Here is a 12,225-nt window from a genome sequence, read left to right as displayed (position 1 = left end):
GTGTGAGACACTTTTTTTTATGGATGGGCTCTTTTTATTTCACTTCTTTTGGACTGATGCATGCAACACCCGCTGAGTGGCATTAAACAGCTTGAAAGATCAAAGACAATTTTTAATATAACTCCGACTGGATTCGTCTGAAAGGAGAAAGTCATATACACCTAGGATGCCTTGAGGGTGAGTAATTTATGGGCTAATTTTCATTTTTGGGTGAACTAACCCTTTAATGTAGCTTATTACATTTGATTGCTTTTTGATTACTTTTCTAAATTTATAACAAAATGTTTTCAACTGTTAATCATTTTAAACATTTAAAGCAGTACAGTAGTACTCAACACTGACTTTCAAAATTCTTAATTCTTGAATCAAGATTATATTAATTTAATTTTAAAGCAATTTAATAAAAAAAATTTAAAATTAAATTAATATAATCTTGATTCAAGAATCTACATTTATTTTGTAATTAAATTACGTAAGACTGTTACATGTACAGTTAAATAGATGCTTCCCAACACTGAGCAATAGTAATATTTAATCATTTTTGAGTAGTACCACACTAGGAGCTATTCACCTGGTTTGACCCTGAAAAAAATTATTTCATTGCTGTATGGATAGGCTGATTCAATCTTATGAAGCAATATACTTGATTCAAAACTTAAAACCACATAAAGTTTTGTAGCATAAATAAAAAAATTTACTTATTTTGTGCATTTTTATATGTTCAAGAAAAATATTATTTTGATGGAGTATCAGTAATTTAACTGATACATTAACATATACCAGATTTGTTAAAGTTTTTTTTTTTCATTTACTTTTGCAATATGGACTTAGAGCCAATGCACTGATAGAAGCATTAAAGCTGCTTGTATTACATGAGTTACCATGTGTGTGTTTGTATTGTGTGTGTGTATGTGTGTGTGTGTGTGAGAAGATTACTCTGGCCTATTGCCAGCTCTCTCAGTTGAGCGCATGTCTATTATAAGGCGAGTTTTTTTTTTCCCCATTATCCACCGCTCTTTCTTCGATCTGTGTATATGTATGTAGAATGAGGCTCTGTATATCTGAAGACAGCAGGGTCAGCTATGTGTGGCAGCTATAGTGTGTTTTGGAATTTAATGAGGAGATTGAAGAGAGATGAAATATGAGGCAAAAAAAGTTTTGGTTGAAAATAAAAAAAAAATAAAAAAAATTACAGATTCTGACAGCTTATTATTATTTTTTTAATAAAGTTCATTCATTTTTACATTTAAAATTATATATTCATCTCAAGAAAAATATAGCTTTCTAATAGTAGCCTACACATTTTCTTAAATTATGTGGAATTAGTATAAACAATTCATGTTTTATACTGAACCTGTTTGATACTGATAATCTGAATACTAAAAGTTTATGTGACAATGCTGTTAGATAAGCCCTTCACATTTATTTATGATAAGGTAAGTTTGTTTGAGTTTATTGCTTACATAACACCGCACATTGCATGGAGAAATATAAAAACTAAATAACTGTAACAACTGCTGTTGAAATGCTAATGCTTTGCTAGATGATCAATCTTTGATATGGAGAGGTAAAGGTATTTTTCAAATAGACATTCCTTTTAATATTTCATCATCACAAATTATAATAAGCTTCAAATTTCAACCCATCCAATCATGTCATAGTGCTTACAGTTTCAGTCTTTTTCATTCACATTTCACTCTAGTAATTTGGTATTTTTACTTTTATATAGGAAGTCTATAGGATCTTTTAAAAATAATTAAAATCTCTTTTTTGCAACCAGCAATATTCTTAAGTTAAATGTGCCATATTTTCGACAAATGTTAACCACACCCTTTAAACCAGCTCTGTCTAACAGTAGATTTAGTCTTTTTTAGATTAGATTCATAACACTGACTTTTGTATAAAACCAGAGATATGCCACATGTTATACTGGTTACAAAAGGTTTCATCTGTTGCAGTCATATGCATCTAATGCGTCTTGTGATTATTTAGTCAGCAGAAGTAAAATTAAAACCAGATACAATGTCAGTAGTGCACTGTTATTTTAGATAGAATGACTGCAGTGAAAGTTCACTTACCATGACCAAATAGCTGGGAATGATGTAGTGGGATTCCAGTTCATAACTTGTATAATGGAGCCTCTTCCTGTAAAGCCAGAATGTGAAAATTCATCTGTGAGCTCTGTAGCTTTATAGGTCTTGACTGCACATCAGTGCCACCTAGGCTTTAACACAAGCAGATCTGGTTGGTTCTTTCTGTGTAGGAGGGGCTCCTGGACCATGACACAAAGATTGTATCTAAATTAAATAATAATAATTCAAATTCACATAAATAATAATCTATTAAATATGAATCATATTCATTATGATTTCATATTCTTATCAATGAAAATTCATTCAAATTTGAAATGCTGTGTGCTAGACTTTGATAAAGAGTATATAAATAGTAACATTTGTGTAGGTGTCAGAACAGCAACATGAGCACAAAAGCTGAAGAAAATGCTGGCTTTCAAAGAACCACCGGCCCAATTTTCCTGTTCAAGTACAAGAGTCAGATGACAGGCTCTAATATAACAAACCAAATGCTTCAAGTAAATCCAGCACAGAAGGTGCAAGCTCTTCGCCAATCAGATTGCCAGACTCCAGCGCTCACATAAGGAAAGTGTGCCAGCAAATGACAGGCCTACTGTTGCTGTTTTGCAGTCATGCAAAGCATCAGAAAGGAAGGAAGTGAGGCTCACATTTACCAAAGCTCAGCCAATGAAAATTCATCTCATAACTGCCATCAGATTGTAAACAAAAGCCACTGATGTTCATAACCCAATTACCTGCTTAGCGATATACTTTTGGCTTGAAAAACATGTTAGGTAAAAGGTGTTCATTAAAATAAATCCTATTTTTTACATTTATGGAAATTATTAGTTTAAAAATCCAGCTTGTCGTAACATGCATTAAAGGAATAGTTTACCTAAAAATTTAAATTGGCTGAAAATGACCTTCAGGGCATGCAGGATGAGTTTGTTTCTTCATCAGAACAAGTTTGTACATTTTTAGCATTACAGTCAGTTGCTCAGCAGTGGATCCTCTGCAGTGAATGGGTGCCGTCTGAATGAGTGTTCAAACAACTGATTACATTAATCACAACATGACTCCAGTCAATTAATTAATGTCTTGTGAAAAAATGCATGTTTGTAATAAACATGCATCAAAACGTTGCTTCCATCTAAAATGTGAGTCCTCTATTCAAAATGCCTTAATGATGGATTTGTTTAATACAAATGCAGCTTTTCACTTGACAATATTAACTTGACGGACTGGAATTAAGTGGATTAATTGTGGATTATTGTGATTCTTTTTTTAATCAACTGTTTAAACTCTCATTCTGACGGCACCCATTCACTGCAGAGGATCTGCTGATATGAGCAAGTGATGTAATGCTAGAATTCTCCAAATCTATTCTGATGAAACAAACTCATTTACACCTTGGATGGCCTGAATAAATTTTCAACAAATTTTTGGGTGAACTTTTCCTTCAAGCAGTAATAAACTGCTGGAATAAACCTTTAACATGCTCAATTACACATAAAACACACAAAGACACACCGCAGAGCTCAGGGTCATGGGGTCACATGCTGCATGCATCAGCTGCATCGATTTCTGCCTCATTGACTGCAGTCTCCTGGACAGAATTCCTAATTTGTGTTTTCGTGACGCTGAGCATCCAGACGTGGAGTAGCCATGTCGTTCTCGCCTCCATTTTGGTCATCCTTCCAAATGATTAAAAAAAAAGGCTGATATTAGATCTGCAAGGGTTGGTTTCCAAAAGTTCCCAGGAGAAAGAAAGAAAGAAAGAGGAAAAGGAGAGTTGAGTGTAAGAACACCTAGCGTGTGGCTGCTCTGAATTAAAGCACTGGCCTCATGCTTCATCCCAGCTGTGGGAAAACTGTGGAACCAGCTGCTGCAGGACGAGTGAAGGCTATATTTAAATAAAAATGAAAAATGAGAGAGGGGGAAACGCTGCAGGCTGTGCGTCTGCAGTCCTGCCCCTACTACATCAGGACGAGAAACAAGGAAGAATCCCAGATCAAACGAACTCTTCCCTTCGAAAGCTCTTTGCTGCCCACAAGGGTTTGAGGAAGCTTTTGCTTATATATTCAAAGAACACATTTTACTAAATGTAATTTTTTAAACATATGGAAATGTTTGGTGCGCTACAGTAACTCATGAACAAACCCTCACGTTGTGTTATGTTAATGACTATAGTGTAACATAACACCTGACCAACACATTTTTTTTTTTGCGGAAGTGCCTTTTTTTTCTTCTGTGTCCCCATTGAAATGTGTAGATGGACAGTAAATGAACAGACAAACAGACATATAAAATAGATCTTTTTATAGATCTACAGTTGGGTTAGATGATTATTTGACAGATTGACTTTTAGTTTAAGACAATTAAATTAGCAGCTGGTAAATGTAGTAATTGTTACACATTATTTATGTTCTTTGATGGTCAAAACATTAAGCATCAAGTGAAACACTGTAAAATTTAAAGGAACAGTTCATTTAAATATGAAAATTCTATCATTTACTAACTCTTTTGTTGTTTCAAACCTGCATGACTCATTCTTTCATAGTACACAAAAGATTTTATAGTGACTGAGACTCTGCATAACACTGCCTTTTATTATATTGAATAATTAATGATAGATAGATAGATAGATAGATAGACAGATGATAGATAGATAGATAGATTTTTTTTATTTAATAATAATTTAAGTTTTTTAATAGATAGATAGATAGATAGATAGATAGATAGATAGATTTTTTTTATTTAATAATAATTTAAGTTTTTTAAGAAATAAAATTAAAAAATCATAAAATATAATAAAAAATAACATCTATAATGGTATAATACTGAAATAATCCAGTTACTCTCCCACATAGTTTGTGCTATTAGATGACCAGAATTATAATAAACAGCGGGTGTCCATGTTTCAGTCTCAAGGCCATTTGCGAATTCTTAACAGTAATAAGATTGTGTAAGCAAACAGGACCATCCAAGAGACCAGGGCAAGTAGGGCTCTGGGCCCCTGGGACTGTGCAAGACCACGTGACCAGCCATACCAGACGGCAGCAAAGCAGGGGGATTTCCAGATTGGTTATTATTGTTGCAGACAGGAAAAGACTCCATTTAGATGCCAGAGATCACTGAGAAAGCCCTCTCACTGTTTGTGGAGGAGCAGCTTTATAGCAGAGGTAATGGAGAATGATCTGCTAGAGAGAGAGAGAGAGAATGAGGAGAGGATGTGAGAAGGGGAGACGGAGTGGAAGATCATTTCACTGCTCCAGGGGGCGGTCACAAACATTTCACCGAACTTCATATTGATGAGACTTCTGACTGATGCAAAATGTGCTAGATTTCATTAGTAGTAAATATTTTGTGTGTTTGAGAGTGTCTAACTGAACAATAAATAAATAAATAATGACTCGTGCATCCATAATCTGTAAATAAATAAATAACGTTTACTGCAGATGTTTTACGACAAATCTTTTGAAAAAAGTAAAGTAAAAATAACTATATTTGCCATGCTGATTGACATATTTATGTATATGCTGTATCTTTTGTTTATTTTATTTATTTCTCTCTCTCTCTCTCTCTCTCTCTCTCTCTCTATATATTTTTTTTTGTGTGTGTGTGTGTGTGTGTGCTAAATCTCAAATTGGTACTGTTACTAATAAGTAGTAGGTTCATCATTTTGTCAAAACCGAGCTAATATTTCTCTGTAGTATCTATAGTCATTTTTAAATAGTGCTACTATGGTTGCAAAAATATTATAATTGTTCAAAATAAATTTTAAGGTGTCTCTGTGTTGTTTTTAAGAAGAGACATGTTCCTGCTGTGAGCCACGGTCCCTGCTAAACTAGTGCAGCAGCATCCTATATTACATATAATCGATTGATGGATGTAATTTGACACCATCAAACATTCATTCATTCAATCAATCTCTGAAGGAGCAGACAATATCTAACATTTGTGTTTTCTGTAATGACATATTATAGATGCATGAGTCATTTGGTGCTGTTCTGATGGTTAAGCGTATGGGCTGCTAACACAAAGGTTGCAGGTTTAATTCCAAGCAGCAGTGACCCAAGAACTGGTGTTAGTGAGATCACAGTCTGCTCTATCATCATTTTGCCCTTGAGCGAGGCACTTAACTTCAGTTTGATCCATATATATATAGGCTATGCAATTACTGTAGTTAATGTAAATGGATTTGGATGAAAAGTAGCTGCTAAAAGATAGACATGCGATTCAAGATGAATAGATTATACTTTTTTATAAATGTTTATAAATATAATGTTTTTTTGTTTTTTTTACTTTATAGTTAAAAAAAGTAACCTATTTTGTCTTTTCTACATTTTCACTTTTGCAATAACATCTGTAGGCCTACTATAGCTTGCTCACTTTAAACTTAGCATTGCGGTACTGGGACTTATGTTATGGCTTGTGATGTTTCTCATTTGCAAGTCGCTTTACATAATAGCGTCTGCTAAATAATCACAGATGATAATAACCTGTTTGTAATTATACCCCATATAAAACCTTGTGCAATCCAATCCTGAACGTGTATTTGCTAACACCTTTTATGTGTCCTTGACATAGAATGGGAGAAATAAAAGGGATAAGACGGTCAAATCCAGTTCCATGTTTTGTTTAGCACCTAAGCGAGGCCCTTCAATTGATTGACGTTGGCAACATCCAATCAGCGCTCGCAAAGCGTCAAGTCTGTGTTCGTTCGGCCCAATCAGCCAATTAGAAGACTTTAAGACGCCATACGGTATTTCAATCGGCCATGTTGGTGAGGTAAAGAGGTACACCATTATATTTTCCCCGCATCGTGCAGATTTTAAATCGCATGAAATATCAAAACATCACTAACACTTTGTTTGATCAGTATCCGTTACTAGCCCGCCAAATCATCCGTGTTTGCGAATGAGAACAATCTCGGTTAAGCATCTTAATAAAATCGCGACTGTGATTTTTGTCTTACTCTAATTGCTAGAACTGACTGCATGTTGTTTTTCGCTCTTCCTTCCTATATTATGCCTAAAAGACGGTCTGAATAAATCACTCACGGTGATATTTTTACATACCCAATGGAAATATCTGTAAAGGGGCGGGGTTTGAGGACTGTCAATCAAACGTTGAGCAGGTTTCACCAGTGGGGCGTCCACTAACTGCCGCAATATTATATTCATTGAGCGTGACCTTTCTTTCAAATAGAGCAGAAGTTTACGCGCCACTTAAAACATCAGTATTCTTAAGCTCAACGCTCGTGTATAAATTAAACACGCTTTATCACTGTTGGATAGTTTACAAGACACACCTTTAAGAGAAATTAACAAAAGATTGTTTATGATGAGGTGATGACACGAGTAAAAAAGTGATCAGTGACATGTAAGTGTCACACCATGATATGGAAAAACATATATTTGGAAAAATATAAATACATAAAAACTCCATGCTTGTTTGGCTTTCTGTGAGTAAAATTAAATGTTTGAGATGGTTTGGACCATTATATATTTCAGGGTAGTGTAATGTCGTCTTACGTCTTAAGTATGCAAGGTTTTTTTTTTTTAAGGAAAGGATGATGAGCCCATCTAGGCCATCCATCAAGAGGAGGTTGACCAGGATAGTATGGATCGACAGTTATTCCACACATAAATGAGTCAGAGGTTGGTTTGGAGGCGGAGTCTGACTTTGTAGAAATACTGTCCATTGTTCCATCTTGACCAATCAGAGGAGCGGAGTTTTTGCAACACTGACCAATCACTGAAAACCGCCCGCCTTAAAGCTCCGCCCAGTCTTCTATATTAACCGCTCTGCCGCCGTGCAAGCTCGCTACAGACGCTTAATAGTCTTTTTTTTAATTATACACATCTCGTATTTCTCTTTATATTATTTTGTTCCGAGACCCCATTATATTCTTAACATTTAGGAAAAATGGCTGACACAAAAGTCGATACCAGCTCGGAAGTCTCCGCCAAGGTAATGCAACTTAACTTCAGTTATACACTGATTTGTAGAGATGCTGCGTTTTATTAATTTGAATAAACAAACTATATGAAATATGGAATTTGGCATGAAAATAGGCATACAGCATTACTGGAACACTGTTTGCAAATTTTGTTGGTGTTTTGACCTCTCACTGTCACTTTGAAGACTTTTCGTGGATGGTAAAATGTTAGGTGTGCTGAAGTTGGGCTTCTTTACAGAGACATTTGCAATTAAAAGGCTTTTTTGTTCGGATTCTACGCGGGTTCTTTGTTTATGCAAGCCGTTTTTCGGTTCCTCTATAAAAAGTATAGTGAGAGAGATGGACGCAGATGATCATAAGCATAATCTCTGCTCCGTTTATATGGTTTGTTGCACGAGTTTCTTTATTACTTCTTATAGGCTCGATTATTGAAGGTGCCTCGTTCAGTCCGCGAGACGCGGTGATTCGTCAGCCCGCTGCCCGGTCTGTCACACAAGTTACTGCAGCCCTCACGATTCACGATGCCACTCGGAATAAAGCACGTTCCCCTGGTCTGTGAAATGTGGCTACTTCATGTTTGACCGATATTTCAAGTGTAATGAAAACGGAATTTAATCTTAGGAGTAGCTTGTAAACATTAGAGCCAACCTACCTCGGATTTACGGTTTAACGGGAGCGTTTGGACGCGTTGCCTTTTAAATTCTGTCAAGTTCAGGTTACACTTCACTTTTTCTTAGTGAAAATGAGAGTTCACCATACATTATTGATTAAACTACTTAGGATATGAGCTTTATTGGGCAATAGTCCGGCTCTGTCGGGATGGCTGATAATTTCTTGAAAGAAAAGAGGTCTCTTTTCTTCTTCCACTTTGCATTAGCGGGTATCGAAATATGGAATGATTTCTATCGGCGATGTCTGTGCGTAAACTTATCCCGCGAAACCCCGCGGCGGATGCAGCAGTCTGCTTGACTGAATGAGTTTCTATTGTAGCGCGCGGTCTTGCTCCGGAGGTGAGCTCGAACACCGAAGTTAAGGGACCTCCGTACAGGATGCTTTCTCGCGTCCAGCTGTTGTATTTTTTATTATTTACATAGATAAACATATTCTAGACCGCCGTCTTTGAGTCTAGACCGCCGTCTTTGAGCGTTGCGACGCGTCTCGCGGTTATTCTATCGTTTCGTGCATGCGCGCCGCGTTTTTAAGACGCAGCGGCTCCGTTTAACTTTTAAAAACGCGTCTCGAGAGCCCTAGTTCCGTTGCGTTCCATTCCGTTGCGCTCCGTCTAGCTGCTTGTGAGACCAAGAACGCGTCTCAGTCTATCAACGTAAGCGATCGTTTTCACCGGACTTATCAAGCGTGTGGTGCTCAATCTCTGTTGATGTCACACAAAGATCACTGGACTCGCCTACCAGTTGTGGGCACAACATTTCTGACCCGTTTTTTCCTTTGTTAAGCTTTTTTTTTTTTTTTTTGCAGCGTCCCGGTCTTGATAACGTTAGGCTTTAACGTTACGTCTCTTAAGTTTGTCTATGAAATGCGGAGATGATTTCCGCTTCAGGCTAAAAGGTTGTTGCCCACGCTGTTTGTTTGATCAATATATGGGTCAGCATTATCCTGTAGATAGTGGCATATGTTCATTATTCATCTATGGCTCACTGACGCTCAGTGGTGGCACAGAGCGGCATGTAAATGGTGACGGTGTGAGAAGGCGTTGCAGGCGTGATGTAGACGCTAACCGGTTTAAAAACTGAGGATTATGACCTAAATGTATTAATACGAGCGAGCTGCTGAATGGAAGCACATCCTGTGGTATTCAGAGCTATGAAAGTCTGCGTTTCAAACCATGAAGATGCGGCGTGTTAAATTATTTGATAAATAAAACAGTTTCACTTAAGAATAATAAATTCTCGAGGGAACAACAATATAGTGCTTGAAAAAAACGAATTGTTAAAGGCCCAATAGCACAACGCTATTGTTCCCCCCTTCTGTCTCTTTCGCTTTCTCTCACTCCCTCTCTTTCTCCGAGGGTTGTCGGTCCTGCCTCTCTTTGGTCGAGTTCGCGCTCTTATTGGCTGAGTTAAAATATTCACTAATTGTGATCTGGGAGTTGTAGTTTTTTAGCGGGCGTGTCTTTATCATGCGCAGTGATGTGGATTATAAACTGAACTACAGCGCGCATTGGCGCTAACGCCGTCGACGTATCAAATTACAACACCTCAGTATGGTCTTTAAACCAGGCGGGATGGAAGAGACAGACATCCAATGAATAAAGAGTGTGGAAGTGTCGCGTTTCAAATGTGAAATGAAAGCACGTTCCACGAATAAGAGAGGATGTGAATTCAGCATCGGTCTAGTTTTATTTCCTACATCAGATAATTAACTGAAGCAATTACAGAGTCATATTTTTTCTACATTTAGGATCTTAAAGAAAAGAAGCAGGTTGAGGAGGCAGAAAACGGAAAGGATGCCCCTGCTAATGGAAATGCGGTAAGTTTCCACAACTTTTCTCTTTTCATTGCCCAATACTGTTTGTAATAGTTTCCAAATGACCTCAAGTGCTACCCATGATAACTCATAATGTTTTATTTTTTAGGAAAATGAGGAGAATGGCGATCCAGAAAATGAAGTAGATGAGGAAGATGATGAGGTGGCTGAAGAAGACGAGGAAGATGATGGAGAAGGCAAGGCCTTAAATAAACCAATTGAATGATGAGAATGATTAAAAAAACATCCTGCTGTAGCTCCACCTATGTGTTGACAACCAAGGCATATAAACAAAGATGCAATACTAAGAATGAATAACTACATTACAGGTGATGATGATGATGATGAAGATGATGAGGCTAAGGGTGGCACAGGAAAAAGAGCGGCCGAGGATGATGATGATGATGATGATGATGAGGTAATTTCCACTATGCAGTGAAATCCGTACATAAGTGTGTAAGTCTGACCTTACAAACTGCAGTGTTTTAACTCTGTTTGGCCACTGTTTTTAGGATGATGTTGAAACCAAGAAGCAAAAGACTGATGTGTAAGAAGCTACTCTGCTGGAAATCTTCTCATCCCTCCTTTCCTTAACTCGTCCACTGGGGGAGGAAAAACATGGTCATCATCAAGTAGAGCCCAGCATCCGTGTACACACACCTAACTGCAGATTTTGTTGAAACAACCAAGACTTCAAAGCTCTACCTTCTTACAAAATACTTTAAAAGGAAAAATTTGTTTGTATTTTTATTTACATTTTATATTTTTGTACATACTGTTAGGAGGTCAGCCATTTTTGACAGTGATCTCTGGTTACCAAACGGTGCTTTGAAGTTGATGCTTCTCTATAAAATCGATTTTACTTGTGGTTTGACCATGTCATGTTATCTCAAAAGAAACTAAGCAAAAAAAAAAGAAATGAAAAATTGCAGAAAACCATGAAAAAAAACATTAATTCAAAGCATTCCAGTAACTTTGTGTATGTACATCAGTTGTATCATACGTAGTTGGATTGTATGAAAGGGCAAGGCCAAAAGAAAAGAATTTTCTTCTTTTCTTTCTTGTCTATTAAATTGCTATCTATTTGTGGCCTGTTTGATGTATGTGTGAAATTTGTTGTGCGACAAACCGAAATTTATTTTGTGAGTTCTTAATTTTTTCCTTTTATGACTTCTCATGAGTTTTTAATGTTGGAGCTGTATGGGCAAGAATAATTGAACCAGCATTATCTTCAGATGCAGTTCATGTTTTTCATCAGCCTGTCAAAAGTAAATGTACATCAATGTAAATTATTCAGGCCTTTAAGACTCCAAGATCTGGTATAAATTATATTGCGTTAAATAAAATTGACTGTGTGAATTCTTTCATTAATATTTAGGCCACATTGCTCACATTTATATATACTCTGTGTGTGTGTGTGTGTGTGTGTGTGTGTGTGTGCGTGTGCATAAAAGTTTATTTGGAAACTAAGATAATTCATGTACATTGCATTAACACTCATTTCTTTTGTAACAAGATGGCAAATTTGTAAATCAACTATATGTTAGTGTTCAATGTAGCATTTATGATAAGGGTTCTGTAGAACATCAAAATCACAAAGTCCTCTTAGAAATGAAATGAGGAGCTCAAGTGTTACTGAACTTTGAAGTTTAAATATTGAAAGCTATTTTTAGCTACTGGCTGAATATAGTCATTTTAACAGAC

At 36.5% G+C, this 12,225-nt stretch overlaps 1 protein-coding gene across 1 annotated transcript; it reads left to right on the top strand.

Annotated features, from left to right (window-relative positions):
* The first annotated feature begins 7,893 nt into the window (after window positions 1-7,893).
* Window positions 7,894-11,867, top strand: LOC107709205 (prothymosin alpha-A-like). The gene is made up of 5 exons (XM_016513642.1): window positions 7,894-8,048; window positions 10,456-10,524; window positions 10,631-10,718; window positions 10,851-10,939; window positions 11,034-11,867. The coding sequence occupies exons 1-5, from the start codon at window positions 8,004-8,006 to the stop codon at window positions 11,070-11,072; spliced, it is 330 nt and encodes a 109-aa protein (XP_016369128.1). The 5' UTR covers window positions 7,894-8,003; the 3' UTR covers window positions 11,073-11,867.
* Window positions 11,868-12,225: the final 358 nt, after the last annotated feature.

This window comes from Sinocyclocheilus rhinocerous, unplaced genomic scaffold (genome assembly GCF_001515625.1).
Source record: "Sinocyclocheilus rhinocerous isolate Xijiao unplaced genomic scaffold, SAMN03320098_v1.1 scaffold55, whole genome shotgun sequence".
NCBI lineage: Eukaryota > Metazoa > Chordata > Actinopteri > Cypriniformes > Cyprinidae > Sinocyclocheilus > Sinocyclocheilus rhinocerous.
Note: the sequence above shows the minus strand (reverse complement) of the source record. Positions and strands in the feature narration are given on the sequence as shown.

Excerpts from the sequence above, each read along its gene's own strand:
- LOC107709205 (XM_016513642.1), top strand. The coding sequence starts at position 8,004 with ATGGCTGACACAAAAGTCGATACCAGCTCGGAAGTCTCCGCCAAG. Across the intron at positions 10,525-10,630 it reads CCCCTGCTAATGGAAATGCG|GAAAATGAGGAGAATGGCGA; the intron begins GTAAGTTTCCAC and ends TTTATTTTTTAG. Across the intron at positions 10,719-10,850 it reads CGAGGAAGATGATGGAGAAG|GTGATGATGATGATGATGAA; the intron begins GCAAGGCCTTAA and ends ACTACATTACAG.